Here is a 22,275-nt window from a genome sequence, read left to right on the forward strand (position 1 = left end):
GAAATCTTATATTAAAAACTATACATAGATAAAGGAGAGAAAGAGAGAGAGCGAATGAAAATAGAGATAATACTAATAATCCTCCATTAGTCTAATTTTTCGCCTGTCTTATCACGAATCAGCCAAGAACTGGGAGGGCCTTACTTTACTGTATAGACTTATGTGTGAAGGTGAAGGGATCTTAAAGACAACAGATACACGTCTATACAGACAAGACATTACACAGAGATAGCGGCTAGCTGCATTGATCATCTATTCTTAGATTAAAGAGACGGCAACTTATTATCCGAACATTAAAATGTTAAAAAGTCTAACATACTTCTTTGGTACTATTTCCAAAACAAAAACGCTATGAACTTAGGAACCAATGTAATATATTTAAGTGTAAACTTTCATTGAAAATACTCGTTTATTGGCTGAGTATTCGTGATGTACCAGTCGCCAGTTCCCTTAAGAAAGCGCCAGTAAGCTCAGTCCTTTCTTTACCTTCCGGCAACTATCGCGGCGGTAGCGGAGCGAGAGAGGCGTGCAGGCGTACCTTGAGCGCGTCGTGCAGGTTGGTGAGCGTCTCGTCGGAGGTGCCGACGAGCCCGTGCTGGCCGAGGCCTTCGATGGCCTTGTCGAGCGCGCGGCGGCGCTGCTGCAGCGCCTTGCGCAGCTTGGGCTCGGACAGCACGATGACCTTGAGCAGCTTCTTGCAGGAGCAGACCAGCGGCGACGCGGCGGCGGGGCCCGCCGGCTGGTCGCCGTCCGAGAAGACGCGCGCCATCTGCAGGATGACCGCCTCGGGCCGCAGCAGCCGCACGCTGAAGTCCAGCCCGTCCGACAGGAACACCTTCGCGTACAGCGCCTCAAGGATCGATAGGCTGTGCGGCATCGACTCCACGAACAGGTCGATGGGCAACTCCGTCAGGATCACCTGTACACGGAGAGCAGGCGTTCAGTTGTGCTATAGGTTTCTGTGATACGCTGGAAGCGAAGCGGCACTCCTGGCTTCTCCACTATCTGGCTACATAATCTTAACTTGCAGCCAAGTCGCCTTCCAGAGCTACGTGTGGGTCACTGGCGGCTGATGCCCAGTAGAGTTTCCATCCCAGGCGACATCCCCTGACCAGCCCCCACAACAGGTAGATTTAGATTGGAAGAAGAGTGAGAAGGACACAGTAAGAAGACATGAGATAGAGAAGGTTGTATAATTTTGGAACACGTATTATGTTCGAGTATAATGACTTTTCTGGAAACTAGAAAACTACTCTGTAGGAATCAGCATGGGTTTCGAAAAAGACGATCATGTGAAACCCAGCCCGCGCTATTCGTCCACGAGACTCAGGGCCATACACACGGGTTCCCAGGTAGATGCCGTGTTTCTTGACTTCCGCAAGGCGTTCGATACAGTTCCCCTCAGTCGTTTAATGAACAAAGTAAGAGCATATGGACTATCAGACCAATTGTGTGATTGGATTGAAGAGTTCCTAAATAACAGAACCCAACATGACATTCTCAATGGAGAGAAGTCTTCCGAAGTAAGAGTGATTTCAGGTGTGCTGCAGGGGAGTGTCGTAGGACCGTTGCTATTCACAATATACATAAATGACCTTGTGGATACAATTGGAAGTTCACTGAGGCTTTTTGCGGATGATGCTGTGGTATATCGGGAGGTTTTAACAATGGAAAATTGTACTGAAGTGCAGGAGGATCTGCAGCGAATTGACGCATGGTGCAGGAAATGGCAATTGAATCTCAATGTAGACAAGTGTAATGTGCTGCGAATACATAGAAAGAAAGATCCTTTATCATTTAGCTACAATATAGCAGGTCAGCAACTGGAAGCAGTTAATGCCATATATTATCTGAGAGTACGCATTAGGAGTGATTTAAAATGGAATGATCATATAAAGTTGATCGTCGGTAAAGCAGATGTCAGACTGAGATTCACTGGAAGAATCTAAGAAAATGCAATCCGAAAACAAAGGAAGTAGGTTACAGTACGCTTGTTCGCCCACTGCTTGAAAACTGCTCAGCAGTGTGGGATCCGTACCAGATAGGGTTGATAGAAGAGATAGAGCAGATCCAACGGAGAGCAGCGCGCTTCGTTACAGGATCATTTAGTAATCGCGAAAGCGTTACGGAAATGATGGATAAACTCCAGTGGAAGACTCTGCAGGAGAGACACTCAGTAGCTCGGTACGGGCTTTTGTTGAAGTTTCGAGAATATACCTTCACCGAGGAGTCAAGCAGTATATTGCTTCCTCCTACGTATATCTCGCGAAGAGACCATGAGGATAAAATCAGAGAGATTAGAGCCCATACACAGGCATACCGACAGTCCTTCTTTCCACGAACAATACGAGACTGGAATAGAAGGGAGAACCGATAGAGGTACTCAAGGTACCCTCCGCCACACACCGTCATGTGGCTTGCGCAGTATGGATGTAGATGTAGATGTAGAAGGTCAGTGTGTTCAGCGCTACAATGATTTATGATGCCAACAGAGAGAACGAGAAGATAAATCATAAGAAGATGTAGAAGAAGTTGACCCCATTACAACAGAAGAGCTTCAGGAATCCCTAAAAGAAATTAAAAACAGAAAAGCAACTGGAATGGATAAAATTAACCCAGGGCTATTAAAATACGAAGGTACGATGTGGTATAGGAGGCTGTTAATCATATTCAACCAATGCTGGCAGACAAGTGAAAAATACCCCACTCATCGGAAACAGCAGAGATACCTATGTTCAAGAAAGAAGGTCTGTTAAGTTTTCTCGACTCAGTATTGCAAATTCCCTTTGGCGAAGAACAGACTGGATTTAGAAAAGGAAACTGAATAATAGTAATTAATTTATTCTGTAACGATTAATAGAGAAAAAACGACAACATAGCCTACAACCATACGTAGGATTTATAGATTTCGTTAAAGCATCTGACAATGTGAACAGAAATATAGTGGAAAGCAAACGTGGCAGTTTACTGAGGCAAAGATCCTATTCGATCCAAAATTATTGTGGATAATGTGATTCTATATAAAAGTGACATCCTCTAGTTATCTAGGATGTCAGATTGAGATAGACAGTAATATGTAAAGGTCTAGATTAAAATTGATTAGATTTAGAAGTATATATGGTACCATCCATAATGTATTTAAAAATAAGGCCAGACAAGAAACGAAAGTATAATTGTATAAAACTATAGCTCTTCCAGTGTATCTTCATAGGAGTGTTTACAGGGTACCTACAAAAAGAACATTCGATAAAATACAATGCACACCAATGAAATTTGTAAGAAGAATAAAAGATTACTCAAGAACAGACGATACAAAAAACGAAACAGTACGGGCAGATCTGAGGAGCCAACTGAAAGGAGAACAAAGTTCAAAAAACCTGCTACGAACGCATACAACCAGTGGACAGTAGACGACTTCCCATACTAGTCTTAGCTTACAAACCTGCAGAAAGAAGAGATGTTGTAATATCTAGGAAGAGATAGACAGACAATCTGTGAAGACGGAACAGCTCATTGCCTAATTCAGGAAATGTAGGAGAAAAAGGAGAATACGCTACGTCCTAAAGGTAAGACGTGGCACCGCAGTGATCGCCCTTCCGTGCGACTGCAGTACGGCACTCAACTACGGAGAGGTATGAAAAATACTAACTCGTCTGCAATGACCGTGTCATATGATAAACCGTATTCTGTACCTCACTACACCAGCCTACTAGAAATGAATAAACAAAGTTCAGTTCTTCCTTATATACTAATAAACTCTCTCTCTCCTCTTAAGTATTTCCATCCTACTGCTCAATTATATCTCCCGCCGTCTCTGTCCCGCACCCTCCGATCTCCCCTCCCTCCATTTTCTTTGAACACTCATTCTCATTTCTAAGCTGTAGATTGTTTCGTCTCCTTAATTTATTTCCATTAACAGGTTGAACAATGGCTTACGGTACCAAAACGTATAAAGTACGTACTTATCAATAGTACAGATGCGACGAGTAATTCAGTCACACAGTACGTTAATAAGCTTGATAACAACGTACCATCATCTGGAAGAATGTAAAAATAATTCTGAACTGCCACTACCGTGAATAAATTGATTTTACGTAAAGGATAATAGCATGACCGTTTCTTCTGCGTTTCATCCTAGAATCCCAAATTAATGTGTGTCATTTAAGCAGTGTAGTATAGCCAAGGCATGCTATATCATTACAAGTGTGTATGCAAATGTGAAAGTTTTTGACCGGTACAGAAGACGAATGTTTTGTGGAGAAATTAAGGTAAAAATTAATACTGCCGCAAAAACAAAGACGACATGTGTGCTAAGTGTGGCACATTTTTGCCTATGTTTCCCAGGTCGGCACTACTTCCTATGGTTTTTCACTGGTTAGCGTGGTGTGACTCTCTGATGGAGAATGTGTTTATTTGGTGACTGAGGGAAGTGAGAGAGCCAGCTGCAGTGGCCGAGTGGTTCTAGGCTCTTCAGTCCGGAAGCGCGCGGCTGCTACGGTCGCAGGTTCGAATCCTGCCTCTGGCATGGACGTGTGTGATGTCCTTAGGTTAGGTAGGTTTAAGTAGTTCTAAGTCTAAGGAACTGACGGCCTCAGATGTTAAGTCCCGTAGTGCTTAGAATCATTTAATTTGAGGTGAGAGAGAGGACTGTGTGGAGAGCCGCGAGTGTTGACGGTGCTGGTCTTCCACCGGTAGAAATTTGGCCACCAAGTCGAGAGCTGGCGGCTCGTGTGAGGTCGCCCGCTCGCACAACACTTGTTGTGGGTCTGCTAGCTGAGCAACCTTGAAGTGCTGGAACCTCTGACTCATGGATTATGGTTGCAGAATGTCGGTATTCCTTTCATGTCAGACACACGGAGTTACTGATAGGGCGTAAAGTGAAGCGCCGGAACGCCAGTCCGAAACGAGAGAGCAGAGAGGGCTGTGAAGAAGATGTCAGCCATTTTATTGCACGCTGACCCACCCCTCTCCTGGACGATAACGCAACAGCACCGTCCTCTACGCGAAGACGACATAAGCGCCGCGCCGAGTGGCCGCGGCCCAGTTCGACCAGTTCTACGAGTTCTGCAGAAGCGTCAAGACCAGCGACCTGGACAGAAGCATCCGCTGTATTACTTTACTTGTATTAGAATCCTTATAATGAAGGACATTAATTATATTGCATGCCGCCCTTTGCTTGTCACACATCTATCTATTTCTCAAAGTTAAGTATTGTCATTGATTCATTTCGTAATAAAACTCTTTAATACGATTCGATTGAATTGTCTAGCGATCCGAGAAGCAGGTTTCCTAGATACCCCATCTCTGAGAAGTAGGCAGGATACAACAGTTGTACTACACTCCTGGAAATGGAAAAAAGAACACATTGACACCGGTGTGTCAGACCCACCATACTTGCTCCGGACACTGCGAGAGGGCTGTACAAGCAATGATCACACGCACGGCACAGCGGACACACCAGGAACCGCGGTGTTGGCCGTCGAATGGCGCTAGCTGCGCAGCATTTGTGCACCACCGCCGTCAGTGTCAGCCAGTTTGCCGTGGCATACGGAGCTCCATCGCAGTCTTTAACACTGGTAGCATGCCGCGACAGCGTGGACGTGAACCGTATGTGCAGTTCACGGACATTGAGCGAGGGCGTATAGTGGGCATGCGGGAGGTCGGGTGGACCGGCCGCCGAATTGCTCAACACGTGGGGCGTGAGGTCTCCACAGTACATCGATGTTGTCGCCAGTGGTCGGCGGAAGGTGCACGTGCCCGTCGACCTGGGACCGGACCGCAGCGACGCACGGATGCACGCCAAGACCGTAGGATCCTACGCAGTGCCGTAGGGGACCGCACCGCCACTTCCCAGCAAATTAGGGACACTGTTGCTCCTGGGGTATCGGCAAGGACCATTCGCAACCGTCTCCATGAAGCTGGGCTACGGTCCCGCACACCGTTAGGCCGTCTTCCGCTCACGCCCCAACATCGTGCAGCCCGCCTCCAGTGGTGTCGCGACAGGCGTGAATGGAGGGACGAATGGAGACGTGTCGTCTTCAGCGATGAGAGTCGCTTCTGCCTTGGTGCCAATGATGGTCGTATGCGTGTTTGGCGCCGTGCAGGTGAGCGCCACAATCAGGACTGCATACGACCGAGGCACACAGGGCCAACACCCGGCATCATGGTGTGGGGAGCGATCTCCTACACTGGCCGTACACCACTGGTGATCGTCGAGGGGACACTGAATAGTGCACGGTACATCCAAACCGTCATCGAACCCATCGTTCTACCATTCCTAGACCGGCAAGGGAACTTGCTGTTCCAACAGGAAAATGCACGTCCGCATGTATCCCGTGCCACCCAACGTGCTCTAGAAGGTGTAAGTCAACTACCCTGGCCAGCAAGATCTCCGGATCTGTCCCCCATTGAGCATGTTTGGGACTGGATGAAGCGTCGTCTCACGCGGTCTACACGTCCAGCACGAACGCTGGTCCAACTGAGGCGCCAGGTGGAAATGGCATGGCAAGCCGTTCCACAGGACTACATCCAGCATCTCTACGATCGTCTCCATGGGAGAATAGCAGCCTGCATTGCTGCGAAAGGTGGATATACACTGTACTAGTGCCGACATTGTGCATGCTCTGTTTCCTGTGTCTATGTGCCTGTGGTTCTGTCAGTGTGATCATGTGATGTATCTGACCCCAGGAATGTGTCAATAAAGTTTCCCCTTCCCGGGACAATGAATTCACGGTGTTCTTATTTCAATTTCTAGGAGTGTATATCCATGGTGTGTACATAACTAGCTATGCCGAGCAGAATTATACAGGGCGGTCAGAAAGACTCTGAAAAGCTTGTATGGTTGTTGCAGGATAGGTTGTGCTGAGAAATAATTGTTAAAAAGAATGCAATAAAAATGTTCAAATGTGTGTGAATTTCTAAGGGACCAAACTGCTTAGGTCATCGGTCCATAGACTTACACACTACTTAAACTAACTTAACGCTAAGAACAACACACACACCCATGCCCGAGGGAGGACTCGAACCTCCGGCGGGAGGGGCCGCGCAGTCCGTGACATGACGCCTCAAACCGCGCGGCCACTCCGTGCGGCTGAGAATGCAATATGTTGTGCCCTTGCCGAGTAAATTAGAAGTGAAAATAGCCAATTAAGCGGTTGCTTGCTCAAAATCAAGCGGCCCACAAAATACAATTAGCGTCAGTGATAGCGCACGATATTGCTCAGCCTTTGATTCTGGTTCGATCCTTACTACCGTCCCACGTCCAATTTTTGTATCGCTCTCTTGTTCGATTTTAAGAAGCCAAACGAAGAGCACGTTTGCTGACATCGTCTCTGAACTTGTGTACGCAACGGCCCGATAGTCTAACTACAATGCTAATTAACGCGGAAACAGCGCAAAGTATCGAATTTTTTCTTAACAGTTATTTCTCAGCGCAACCTACCAGGCAACATTCTTACAAGCTTTTCAGACTGTTTCTGACCAAACTATGTACTTAAGAGGTACTGTAATCTGATGTTTGCTAACACCAGCATAATCTGATAATCACTCACAGACAGTGCATCCGTAAACTATATTAGGAACTGATTATGCGAGATGGATGCACAGAGTGTTTTATGTTTGCTGCATAGGTTACAGATTTTGTACTGATTGTATGTTATTGGTTGGGCCGTCATTTTGCTAGATCTTTTTGTATGTTATGATTAAAGACGCTGTGGTACTGACTGTGTGCACAATTAGTAGCTTATATTAATGTTAAAATAACATATTGTTGTTTTCTGTTTACAGTACTGAACTGCTTGAAGTTAGTTTCTGCGGTACTTTCTTGTGCCTTGGATACGTGCGAATTTGGAATGAGGTTTCTTGTAGCAAGATGCATGTTTATGGGAGTTTTCAAGCGGCAAACCGCAATGGTCCATCAAAGCGGAAGCCAATGTTCTTAAATGTTATAGCATTTATGGTAAACATTTGATCCTGTGGACTCAAGATATTTCTTAAGTTGCCTTTCGCTGACACGCTTTCTTATACTCTTATACTCTTGTAGTGACCTAGTAGATAGTATCGGAAGTTCCATGCGGCTTTTCGCGGATGATGCTGTAGTATACAGAGAAGTTGCAGCATTAGAAAATTGTAGCGAAATGCAGGAAGATCTGCAGGGAATGGCAACTGATCCTTAACATAGACAAATGTAATGTATTGCGAATACATAGAAAGAAGGATCCTTTATTGTATGATTGGGGCAACGGCCTTGCCGCAGTGGCTACACCGGTTCCCGTGAGATCACCGACGTTAAGCGCTGTCGGGCGTGGCCGGCGCTTGGATGGGTCACCATCCCGCCGCCATGTGCTGTTGCCATTTTTCGGGGTGCACTCAGCCTCGTGATGCCAATTGAGGAGCTACTCGACCGATTAGTAGCGGCTTCGGTCAAAGAATACCGTCCTAACGGTCGGGAGTGCGGTGTGCTGACCACACGCCCCTCCTTATCCGCATCCTCCTCGGAAGATGACACGGCGGCCGGACGGTCCCGGAAGGGCCACTTGTGGCCTACAGACGGAGTACTTTATTGTATGATTATATGATAGCGGAACAAACACTGGTAGCAGTTACTTCTGTAAAATATCTGGGAGTATGCGTGCGGAACGATTTGAAGTGGAATGATCATATAAAATTAATTGTTGGTAAGGCGGGTACCAGGTTGAGATTCATTGGGAGAGTGCTTAGAAAATGTAGTCCATCAACAAAGGAGGTGGCTTACAAAACACTCGTTTGACCTATACTTGAGTATTGCTCATCAGTGTGGGATCCGTACCAGATCGGGTTGACGGAGGAGATAGAGAAGATCCAAAGAAGAGCGGCGCGTTTCGTCACAGGGTTATTTGGTAACCGTGATAGCGTTACGGAGATGTTTAATAAACTCAAGTGGCAGACTCTGCAAGAGAGGCGCTCTGCATCGCGGTGTAGCTTGCTCGCAAGGTTTCGAGAGGGTGCGTTTCTGGATGAGGTATCGAATATATTGCTTCCCCCTACTTATACCTCCCGAGGAGATCACGAATGTAAAATTAGAGAGATTAGAGCGCGCACGGAGGCTATCGGACAGTCGTTCTTCCCGCGAACCATACGCGACTGGAACAGAAAAGGGAGGTAATGACAGTGGCACGTAAAGTGCCCTCCGCCTCACACCGTTGGGTGGCTTGCGGAGGATAAATGTAGATGTAGATGTTGTTTTAAAATGACGTAAATTCATTTAAATTTTGTATAATCTGAATCTTTTACTAACAATTTGTTGCTGTTGTTAATATTTTATTTTGGAAGCATTCCGTTTATGGAAAATTTGGAAATTTGTGGTAAGGTCTTATGGGTCCAAACTGCTGAGGTCAGCGGTCCCAAGGCTTACACACTATTTAATTTAACTTTAACTTAATTAGAATTATATAAATACCTTCAGCTGCTAACGGGCGTTGATATATATCAAGGAGGACAGGTGAAAAGGTGTGCCCCGACCGGGAATCTAACCCAAGATCTCCTGCTTGCTTGGCAGACGTTCTATCCATCTGAGCCACCGAACCGGCCTTGGTCGCCGAGCGGTTCTAGGCGCTACAGTCTGGGCCGCGCGAACTACGACGCCTTGTCACTGTCCACGCGGCTCCCCCGTCGGAGGATCTAGTCCTCCCTCGGGCATGGGTATGTGTATCGTCCTTAGCGTAAGTTAGTTTATACCTACATGGATATAGTGTCTGTTCTTCCGGATGTGTCCGAAAGAGCAGACACCGTATCAATATAAGTATATAGTTCAGGCAACACCGGCCATGACCTTCTTCTGTGCGGATGCACACATATTCCCCGAACTCTTACGGGACTTGGGAAGAATGTCTTCCACGAGTAATGAGTGTGTTGGAGTGGGACACCACGAATGTAGTGTGTGGACATACAAGGTGAGAATGTGGGTCTGGCGGGAGGGTGCGCGAGATAGTCCCTGCTGTTGCGCTATACGCTGTGCCTTCGGAGGCTCAAAAAAATTGTTCAAATGGCTCTGAGCACTATGGGACTTAACTTCTGAGGTCATAAGTCCCCTAGAACTTAGAACTACTTAAACCTAAATAACCTAAGGACAACACACACATCCACGCTCGAGGCAGGATTTGAACCTGGGACCGTAGCGGTCGCGCTGTTCCAGACTGAAGCGCCTAGAACCGCTCGGCCACTCGACCGGCGGAAATTTTAAGTGCTTCTGCGCTCTCCTATTGTAAGTCAACGACGGCATTTTGCCGTACATTACAGCCTCATCAACAAACACACCCTATCCGTCAGACCGTTTGTCTACACAGAGATTAAGACTGGTGCTACCATACTTCGATGGGGCGCTCGGACTTCCGTTAACCGCCTGCAGTGGGGCACCGTGTCAAACGGTTCTCGGAAATCTAGGAATATGGAACCTACCCGTTGCCCTTCATCCACGGTTGGTCAAGCGCTATAGGTAAACTGAGTTTCATATGATCTGTCCTTTCTAAAACAGCGCTGATTTGTGGACAGAAGGAATTTTATTATATTCGAACTTAGAATATGCTCTTCAACAAACCGACATTAGGACTACTGGCCTGTGATTTTGCGGGTCCTTTCTTTTACTATTTTTATATCCACGAGTCACCTGCTCTTTTTTGCAGTGGCTTGGTGCTATCACCAAGCGACTGCAAAAAGGAACAAGTTAAGCAAGGTGCCAATGCCGAAGAGTACTTTTGGCAAAACGAAATTGGGATTCCATCCGGATCTGGTAACTAGTTTTCAACTCTTTCAGACGCCTCTCTATGCCAGGGATGCCTGTTACTATGTCTTCCATACGGGAGTCTGTGCAGTGATAAAATAACAGTACGTTTGTACGATTCTTCAGAGTGAAAGCCGACCACTGTGGCCGAGCGATTCTAGGCGCTTCAGTCAGGGACCGCGCGACTGCTACGGTCGCAGGTTCGAATCCTGCCTCGGGCATGGATGTGTGTGATGTCCTTAGGTTAGTTAGGTATAAGTAGTTCTAAGTTCTAGGGGACTGATGACCTCAGATGTTAAGTCCCATAGTGCTCAGAGTGAAAGATACTTTAAATGCGATATTTGAAACTTGAGCTTCCCATTTTCTTTCGTTGCCGCACCAAACTGGCCGACGAGTGACTGGATGGAAGCCTTCTACTCGCTTAGTGATTGTACGTGGACCAGAACTGTCTAATGTTCTCGGCAAGATCTTCCACTAAGGCACAACAGTGGAAATGGTTGAATGATTCGCGCATCGATGTTTCTTATAGAAGCACGAATTTGTACTAAATTTTCCCTGTCAACATTTCCGACATCTTTTTTAAACCCAGACTGCAACAATCACTCTTTCCTCAGCATTTTCGGAATTCCGTTATTAAACCACGGTGGGTCTTTGGTCCTTCTCCAGAACAAGATGTAATCATTTTAAATGTGACAATAATTTCTCTTCGTCCGTCATATAGGAAATAAAAGCTGTCCACTCATAGCTAATTGAGATGCTAACAACTGCTTATCTATTCTTTCCCGCATAAAAACTCTTCTAACCTTCTTTGTAGGTTTGTTAACTGTGGTAAACATCGTCGCTGTGATGGCATGACAATCACTAACCCATGTTTCTTTTCTGAAACTGTCGCTAAAATCAGGTGTGTTTGAAGATGATAATGATACAGGTAAAATGAGAAAAATGCTCCTTATTCAGGCTGCAAGTAGATAAGGAAAGTCGCGAATGTCGAAGCCCAGAAACAAGGGGAGAGTGGATGGCCGTGTCTGACGCCGGCGGCTGTGAAAGCAGGCGCTTCACACAGCAGGGGGTCAGCCGCAGCATCAGCAGCAGCGCTGAGGCCGGGGACCGCGTGCGAGCACGGCGCGCCACTTAACGCCGGGGGAAAGTCCGGCACACACGCGGGAAGCTGCTGCCGAGGTGACACCTGTCAGCTCTCTAGTTTCCCTCCAGACAGACGCTGCCCTTCACCGCAGCTGCTGCATCTCACACGCACAAGTAGCTCGGATCACACCAATTCCGCAACTTTTACCCGCTCGACACCTGAACTCCCCAACTTGCCTGTAACAGCACTTTCCACAAATAGGCGAACTCGGCGACTAGAAGCAGACAGGTTATTTTAAAACCGGAGTAGAGTTATTAATTATGCTTTATCATACAGGTAAAAAATTACGTGTTTTCCAACTGAATTAATTGTGTGAACCAGTCACGTGTCGCCTTTTCATTCTACGCTTCTTCAGAATATAGAAAACATATTTAGTAAAAACAAATAAATTCAGTTGCAAAACACGACTTTTTTATTGTTTACGTGACAAAGTATAACTGAAGTACTAACTGAGGAGAGTCAGCTGAAAATATCAACAATATTGAATTACTAGCCTCTTCACCACAACTTCACTCATATGTGCATTCGACACATAAACTGAACACATGTCCTCCTACCCTTCCCCATGCCCACCTCTTCCTCCCTTTGTCTGTTCACCGAATCTTCCTTCCCAACTCTATCTGTCTGTCTCCTCGTCTCCACTCTCTCTGTCTCTTCAGCTCCCCCCCCCCCCCCCCAATCTCTCTCTCTCTCTGTCCATTTCCTCCTCTCCATCACTCTGTCCATACTCTTCAGCCCATCTTAGCCTGTCCCCTCCCATACTCATCGGCATCTGCAGCCCCTGCAGTAGGATTCAAAAATGGTTCAAATGGCTCTGAACACTATGGGACTTAACAGCTGAGGTCATCAGTCCCATAGAACTTAGAACTACTGATATCTGACTAACCTATGAGCATCACACACATCCATGCCTGAGGCAGGATTCGAAACTGCGACTGTAGCGGTCGCGCGGTTCCAGACTGAAGCGCCTAGAACCGCTCGGCCACAACGGCCCGTGCAATAGGATTCAATAAAGCAGGCCGATACTACCTCCATAACATGCTTGTCATGCAAGACAGGCTACCTGTTAAGACCCAGAAAACTATTTCTTGTCCCTGACATATAGGATACCTTGCAAAACAGGTTGATTTGGTGAGCTGATACAGTTTCCACGCAACATGTCTGTCATGCAGGGCAGCCTATACACCACAGGGTGGAAAAAAAAGTTTTGCCTGTATTTCCACATATGTTGGCGCTGTGAGGTTATAAACCCCACAGTGCTGATACTTGTGACGCCTGCAGTTTCTGTGCGAAATTTGATAGAAATTGGTTGAGGGGTTTGAGAGGAGATGCCAGACATGCACACATACTTCCTGCTTTATATATGTGGAAGATTAACTTAATATCCTGCCAGAGGAAGGGCTAAAACGTGTAAACGATCTTCAATTGCAAGCACTTTTATCGGAAGATATCCTCATGAGCGTAATCATAATACCTAATGGGAGACTGATTGTCTAATTTACACTAACTGGACAATAAAATGAATAAAAACAACGTATACAACTTTCTAAGACAAGGATTGAGTTAATTTTGTGTCACCAACTTCGAAAATCCTGCACTGTTCACTGCTTTTGGATTTTCGATGTATGTAACACAAAACTAACTCTTTCCTTATCTTAGAAAGTTGTATATATTGTTTTAATTTATTCTTATACCAGGACAGAATGGAAAAGCACTTCTGCAACTGAGATCGCTAAGGCACGCTGTGCGGTGGCGCCCATCTTGGAGGTAAGCCGGTTCGGATCCTGATGGTAGATGAAATTTTCGGTGCCAGTAAGTGCATGTCAAGGGGAGGGGAGGTGGTGGCATAAAGTTCCTGATCACCAGACTTTACGCTAATACCCTGGGTTAAATTCCAGGTCCCTTTTCAGTCACTCGTGTGACGTTGTCGGTGGTGATCCGTCCTTAGGATGGCGACGTTCATCTAAGCGGCACCAGGTTTCCCCCTTCACCTTCTCTCATCATCATCACACAACACACACATAACGCTGCTCTGTACACGCGTCCATTTCACTCACCTACTCCACAAGTACATGTACGACACACTTCTCACATATTCACAAGAAAAGGGGCCAATGTGCGCGAAGGAAAATACCCTTTCCGACAAGCGCCTGAACCATCCCGTGCGATATCTCAGCCGAAAGTATCATACGACATTCAAATTTTTTGCAGTAAATAGGCTCCTTTCGTTATATCGTTATAGGGTACCACATCGTAAATCAACCAACTTCACATGTAGAGCATACACTATGTATAATTTTAAACGTGAACATCCATCTAACGATGAACCTGTCTGTTCAAACCCGCTAACGGTGCTACTTGGTTTTAATAAACATTAGTACTAACTGTGACTGGCTGCTATTTCTAGTTTATTGTTAGAATTAATCTGTCTATTCTCTGTGTCTCATCACATTTATCTCTATTTGGCTGCGACCAGCGATGACAGCGGTATGTCTGATGAGAGGAATGATGGTTGAGAATTGGCCTGCGAGCGCCAAACTTGTCGCAAAGAACGAAAGGTAAATAAATAAAATGAAAACGATAAATGTCGAATAATTTATGAGGTAAGGGCCCGCTAGTAATATTCTCCTTAAAAGGAATGGCGAACATAATGAGAAAACGTTTATATTTGGTCGCACTACTAGACCATATCTGCACATCGTGTTTGCGTACATCTTGCTGTAGTAGCGACACAAAGTAGCGCAGGAAACCTGTGACCATTATGTAAACTCCGAGCACGTCTTGTACGACTGCTTGATTATGTCGCTAAAATCAACAGACCTTTTGGTGTTAAAAATTAAATTTTCTGGCGTGTTTAGGGTGTAGCATATCAGCAGAGCTCCTTAATGTCTAATTCCATTGGAAACCGTGTGCAGGCCGGCCGCGGTGGTCTCGCGGTTCTAGGCGCGCAGTCCGGAACCGTGCGACTGCTACGGTCGCAGGTTCGAATCCTGCCTCGGGCATGGCTGTGTGTGATGTCCTTAGGTTAGTTAGGTTTAAGTAGTTCTAAGTTCTAGGGGACTGATGACCACAGCAGTTGAGTCCCATAGTGCTCAGAGCCATTTGAACCATTTTTGAAACCGTGTGCAGCACGACCATGTTATTGTCAATATATTTTTTTGATAAATTACAGCATCCGCCGCAAACACTGAAATTCTTTATTTTTCAGTGCAAATTGTTCGAACCTCGTAGGCCCATATCATAATAGCAAAACATTTTCTATGAAGTGTAACATATAGCGTAATGATTACTTCCAAAAGATATCTTCACTTTTACTGCACATAATAATTTTTAAATTTACAGAAGAACCTATCTTGTAAACTTAGCAGTTGGCGATACAACGTACTTTAAGGTCGACTGCTAAGGTTACAAAATAGCCTCCTCTGTAAATTCAAAATTTTTTTTATGAAGTAATAGTAAGATACCCGTTAGAAGTAATCATCACACTACATGTTACACCTCATAGAAAATGTTGTGCTATTGTGATATCGGCCTACCAGGTTCGAATAATTTGCACTGAATATGGTCACACAGTGAGCGAAATCGATCTGTAAAATAAAGGATTTCGATGTTTACGACCGACGCTGGATTTATCCAATAAAATATCAGCAGAACGTCCTATAAAACGCGTTAGCAAATATAATTTTTACAAGAAGTGATCTTTTGATTTTAGCGACCTAATCAAACAGTAACGTAAGATGTGCTCAGTGTTTACATCTCTGCTTCATTGTATAGTCGACTGAAGGCAGTACATTTGTGTGGTTACTGTAAAATTCTTGTGACACTGAGATGGATCAGGTTAAAAGAAATTTTTCTTATAGCTAACTATGGTTGTTTTTAAATGATGCCTATGGTACATGGTCTCTTTAATATTACGGTTTATAGGCATCGAAGTCATTGAAAGCAAACAATGAGGTACACTATATCGAGAGCGCTGTGTTCAACGAAGCATGCCGACGTCAGCCTGAAGTGAGCAAGGGAACCAGCAACAAGTGTGGACCGGAATAATAGTGTCGAAGCTGCGCTGCTGCGAGCTCTCGCTTCGTCTCGTGGCTTTCGGTTCTCGTTTTAAGTCGCTCAACCCATAGCGTGATTTTTTTGTGTTTGTTGCACGCCAGACGCCCGTTTCTGGCAGCTTCTTCCTAAAATCCTCGCCAATAGTTACTACCAGTGGCTTTCCTTGGAAGTGAAGTAAGCTGCCTTCGTCTCCGCCAGTCTTCATCTGAAGCCTGTTTCTGCTTTGGCTTCCGTGTCAGCTTACTACCTAAACGGCGTACTACTTCAATATACGACTGTAAATATGTGCTCATCAGTTTGTTATATCTCTGTAATAATTAATTGCGGTCCAGCGACTCTGTTCAAGTCACATTTTTCTCTACGAAATTTTTATGTACTAAAAACTCTCGAATGCTTGTTAGCGATCTCATCTTGTTCCGATGTCTGCAGCTGACTAGACATTAGCGAAGGAAGCGGGTACTCATGCCATTGCGATAAGTTAATGTTTTAAGTAATAAATAAGCTGCCAAAATAGCAGAAAGAGTACAATATTATGGTATTTTTTGTTTAAAAAATCAACATTGTCAGCATCCTAAGAAATAATTTTTTTTGTCGAGCGGCCGTTATGAAATTTCCTCTGAATTGTTTTATGCTGTCTCTGATGATCGAACGATCTAGCATCTTGCCACTCTGTTGTTAATTATCTTATTATTAAAGTGAAGCTGCTTCTTTTTGTGACGTTGTCTTTGAGTTTAATTGTGATTTGACTTATTTCTTAAATATTTTTCTTTTGTCACTCACGTCATCGTATATTTTACGTATATAAGAACTGTACGGGGACTCTGAAATGTTCCATATATACTGGAGGGTTGTAAGTAAGTAAAAGCGTTAACAATTTCTGGAACATTTCGATATTTTGGTAAGAAAATAAAGCTAGTCTTTTTCGGGAAGAGATTTTTGTAAATGGCTGTCTGCCATAACATATCTTGCTATTTAATTTAATCAGACAAATTACGAAACTATCCTAACTACATCAGTTTCTGTTAATTACAGTTTTAGCGAGATAGTTCAAAAGCAAAGTCTTTTTACTTCGTCCGCTCTTGCCTCTTCCCCAGTTTTTAAGAGCGAGTCGATGTTCTATTTTGTGGTATCTACGTTATATTTGTGTTACCTCTCCTTATCCTTATTCGATATAATGTACGAACTATCGAGTCATTCCATTGAGCAGAAGCTCTAGTTCTTCCTTCCTGTCATCCAGAATGAGTGTATGTTCTCCAGGCGTTATCGATGGTATCAATGGCCTTTGTACTTTTAACACTCGTCTAAAATTTCTTTTCACTTTCGCCAGTTCTACTTCGACGTTAAAGTTAAAGAACAATGGCAATAACTTGCAATCCTTCCTTATAACCACATTTACACAAACTCGTTTTCTTGGTCTTTCAGTTTCAGTGCAGTCGCTAGGTTTTCCTAGATGTTCTAGTTTAATAATTTTACTCTGTGGTTCAATATTTCAAACATTGTATGCCACGTTACTTTGTCAAAAGCGTTAAAACTACCCAAAGTTTTCATTAATGCCCTGTCTGTTGCTAGGAGAAATGTACGAATTGTTTCAATGGTACGTTTAAGTTTTCTGACACGAAATTACACTGTTTGCTTTTCTGTGTACCTATTACTCTAGCCATCACTTAAAATATTAGATTTCAGATTGATTATGAGTTTCTACATCTACATCTACATCTATACTCCGCGAGCCACCTTACGGTGTGTGGCGGAGGGTACTTACTGTACCACTATCTGATCCCCCCTTCCCTGTTCCATTCACGAATTGTGCGTGGGAAGAACGACTGCTTGTAAGTCTCCGTATTTGCTCTAATTTCTCGGATCTTTTCGTTGTGATCATTACGCGAGATATATGTGGGCGGTAGTAATATGTTGCCCATCTCTTCCCGGAATGTGCTCTCTCGTAATTTCGATAATAAACCTCTCCGTATTGCGTAACGCCTTTCTTGAAGTGTCCGCCACTGGAGCTTGTTCAACATCTCCGTAACGCTCTCGCGCTGACTAAATGTCCCCATGACGAATCGCGCTGCTTTTCGCTGGATCATGTCTATCTCTTCTATTAATCCAACCTGGTAAGGGTCCCATACTGATGAGCAATACTCAAGAATCGGACGAACAAGCGTTTTGTAAGCTACTTCTTTCGTCGATGAGTCACATTTTCTTAGAATTCTTCCTATGAATCTCAACCTGGCGCCTGCTTTTCCCACTATTTGTTTTATGTGATCATTCCACTTCAGATCGCTCCGGATAGTAACTCCTAAGTATTTTACGGTCGTTACCGCTTCCAATGATTTACCACCTATGGCATAATCGTACTGGAATGGATTTCTGCCCCTATGTATGCGCATTATATTACATTTATCTACGTTTAGGGAAAGCTGCCAGCTGTCGCACCATTCATTAATCCTCTGCAGGTCTTCCTGGAGTACGTAGGAGTCTTCTGATGTTGCTACTTTCTTGTAGACAACCGTGTCATCTGCAAATAGCCTCACGGAGCTACCGATGTTGTCAACTAAGTCATTTATGTATATTGTAAACAATAAAGGTCCTATCACGCTTCCTTGCGGTACTCCCGAAATTACCTCTACATCTGCAGATTTTGAACCGTTAAGAATGACATGTTGTGTTCTTTCTTCTAGGAAATCCTGAATCCAATCACAAACCTGGTCCGATATTCCGTAAGCTCGTATTTTTTTCACTAAACGTAAGTGCGGAACCGTATCAAATGCCTTCCTGAAGTCCAGGAATACGGCATCAATCTGCTCGCCAGTGTCTACGGCACTGTGAATTTCTTGGACAAATAGGGCGAGCTGAGTTTCACATGATCTCTGTTTGCGGAATCCATGTTGGTTATGATGAAGGAGATTTGTATTATCTAAGAACGTCATAATACGAGAACATAAAACATGTTCCATTATTCTACAACAGATTGACGTAAGCGAAATAGGCCTATAATTATTCGCATCTGATTTATGACCCTTCTTGAAAATGGGAACGACCTGCGCTTTCTTCCAGTCGCTAGGTACTTTACGTTCTTCCAGAGATCTACGATAAATTGCTGATAGAAAGGGGGCAAGTTCTTTAGCATAATCACTGTAGAATCTTACGGGTATCTCGTCTGGTCCGGATGCTTTTCCGCTACTAAGTGATAGCAGTTGTTTTTCAATTCCGATATCGTTTATTTCAATATTTTCCATTTTGGCGTCCGTGCGACGGCTGAAGTCAGGGACCGTGTTACGATTTTCCGCAGTGAAACAGTTTCGGAACACTGAATTCAGTATTTCTGCCTTTCTTCGGTCGTCCTCTGTTTCGGTGCCATCGTGGTCAACGAGTGACTGAATAGGGGATTTAGATCCGCTTACCGATTTTACATATGACCAAAACTTTTTAGGGTTCTTGTTTAGATTGTTTGCCAATGTTTTATGTTCGAATTCGTTGAATGCTTCTCTCATTGCTCTCTTTACGCTCTTTTTCGCTTCGTTCAGCTTTTCCTTATCAGCTATGATTCGACTACTCTTAAACCTATGATGAAGCTTTCTTTGTTTCCGTAGTACCTTTCGTACATGATTGTTATACCACGGTGGATCTTTCCCCTCGCTTTGGACCTTAGTCGGTACGAACTTATCTAAGGCGTACTGGACGATGTTTCTGAATTTTTTCCATTTTTGTTCCACATCCTCTTCCTCAGAAATGAACGTTTGATGGTGGTCACTCAGATATTCTGCGATTTGTGCCCTATCACTCTTGTTAAGCAAATATATTTTCCTTCCTTTCTTGGCATTTCTTATTACACTTGTAGTCATTGATGCAACCACTGACTTATGATCACTGATACCCTCTTCTACATTCACGGAGTCGAAAAGTTCCGGTCTATTTGTTGCTATGAGGTCTAATACGTTAGCTTCACGAGTTGGTTCTCTAACTATCTGCTCGAAGTAATTCTCGGACAAGGCAGTCAGGATAATGTCACAAGAGTCTCTGTCCCTGGCTCCAGTTCTGATTGTGTGACTATCCCATTCTATACCTGGTAGATTGAAGTCTCCCCCTATTACAATAGTATGATCACGAAACTTCTTCACGACGTTCTGCAGGTTCTCTCTGAGGCGCTCAACTACTACGGTTGCTGATGCAGGTGGTCTATAGAAGCATCCGACTATCATATCTGACCCACCTTTGATACTTAACTTAACCCAGATTATTTCACATTCGCATTCGCTAATAACTTCACTGGATATTATTGAATTCTTTACTGCTATAAATACTCCTCCACCATTGGCGTTTATCCTATCCTTGCGGTATATATTCCATTCTGTGTCTAGGATTTCGTTACTGTTCACTTCCGGTTTTAACCAACTTTCCGTTCCTAATACTATATGCGCACTATTTCCTTCAATAAGCGATACTAATTCAGGAACCTTGCCCTGGATACTCCTGCAGTTTACCAATATTACGTTAACTTTTCCTGTTTTTGGTCTCTGAGGACGGACGTTCTTTATCAACGATGCTGATGTTCTCTCTGGTAAGCCGTCAGGTATTTTATCGTTTCGCCCAAGGGGGGGGTCCCTCTAACCTAAAAAACCCCCGTGTGCACGCCACACGTACTCTGCTACCCTAGTAGCTGCTTCCGGTGTGTAGTGCACGCCTGACCTGTCTAGGGGGGCCCTACAGTTCTCCACCCAATAACGGAGGTCGATGAATTTGCAACCATTATAGTCGCAGAGTCGTCTGAGCCTCTGGTTTAGACCCTCCACACGGCTCCAAACCAGAGGACCGCGATCGACTCTGGGCACTATGCTGCAGATATTAAGCTCAGCTTGCACTCCGCGTGCGATGCTGGTTGTCTTCACCAAATCAGCCAGCCGCCGGAAGGAACCAAGGATGGCCTCAGAACCCAAGCGGCAGGCGTCATTCGTTCCGACATGTGCTACTATCTGCAGCCGGTCACACCCAGTGCGTTCAATAGCTGCCGGAAGGGCCTCCTCCACATTACGGACGAGACCCCCCGGCAAGCACACCGAGTGCACACTGGCATTCTTCCCCGACCTACCCGCTATTTTCCTGAGGGGCTCCATAACCCGCCTAACGTTGGAGCTCCCTATAACTAATAGGCCCGCCCTCTGTGACTGTCGGGACCTTGCCGGAGAATCGGCCACTGGCCCAACAGGCGAGGCATCCTGTGGTGGCTCGGAAACGATGTCATCACCACTAGGAAGCACCCCGTACCTGTTGGAAAGGGGTAAGGCAGCTGCCACGCGGCCAGATCCCACCTTCGCCTTTCGGCCAGGCACGCGCGAGCCCACCACTGTCCGCCATTCACCCTGGAGTGATGGCTGACCGGTAAGATGCTCACTGCCGGAAGACGCAGCGACATCAGGGGTTCCATGTGATTCCAAGGCCACCGAAGTAGGCATAGGTCTCACCACAGTTGCCCCAACGCCACTACGAGCCGACGCCTGCGCCTCGAGCTCGATGAGCCTAACAGACAAAGCCTCCACCTGCCCCCGAAGATTGGCCAATTCTCCTTGCGTCCGCTCACAACAACCACAGTCCCTACACATGACTATGTTTACCCTACTCTATACGGTGACAAATTCCCAAGATAATCTTCTGATGAGCTACTCTGATAATCAAGAAACACTCACTGAAATACGAGACGCGAAAACTACGCTAGGTTTTCCCAGAAAAACTATTTAAAAGCTAAGCGCAGCAAATAAGTACAAAATAAATTTCTCTCCTAACGATCAAGAACTGTTAGTTTCTATGCAGAGCAGATAAACACAAATAGAATCCCTTCCTTAGTGGAAGGTCGTAAACAAAATGCAAAATAAACGCTTTATACAAACAGTACTCGCTGCTGCTGGTGCTCTCGCTCTGGCTGTCACAAGACAAGTTTTTCGTATGTATCCACATTTGGCTTGGAAATTTGTGCTAAGGCCTTATGGGACCAAACTGCTGAGGTCATCAGTCCCTAAGCTTACAGTCTACTTAATCTAACTTATGCTAAGGACAACACACACACCACTGCCCGTGGAAGGACTCGAACTCCCGACGAGGGGAGCCGCGCGGACCGTGACAAGGCGTCTTAGATGGTTCAGATGGCTCTGAGCACTATGGGACTTAACTGCTGTGTTCATCAGTCCCCCAGAACTTAGAACTACTTAAACATAACTAACCTAAGGACATCACACACATCCATGCCCGAGGGAGGATTCGAACCTGCGACCGTAGCGGTCGCGCGGTTCCAGACTGTAGCTCCTAGAACCGCTAGGTCACTCCAGCC

General features: G+C 45.1%; 1 protein-coding gene across 1 annotated transcript in view; it reads right to left on the reverse strand.

Moving 5' to 3' along the window:
- The window catches only part of LOC126253035 (uncharacterized), a 449,954-nt gene that overhangs the window by 358,906 nt on the left and 68,773 nt on the right, over positions 1-22,275 (reverse strand). Inside the window, exon 3 of the mRNA XM_049954103.1 lies at positions 539-919. Coding sequence (XP_049810060.1) covers positions 539-919 — 381 coding nt within the window. The remainder of the gene's footprint in view (positions 1-538; positions 920-22,275) is intronic.

The sequence above is a fragment of the Schistocerca nitens genome, chromosome 4 (genome assembly GCF_023898315.1).
Source record: "Schistocerca nitens isolate TAMUIC-IGC-003100 chromosome 4, iqSchNite1.1, whole genome shotgun sequence".
Taxonomy (NCBI): domain Eukaryota; kingdom Metazoa; phylum Arthropoda; class Insecta; order Orthoptera; family Acrididae; genus Schistocerca; species Schistocerca nitens.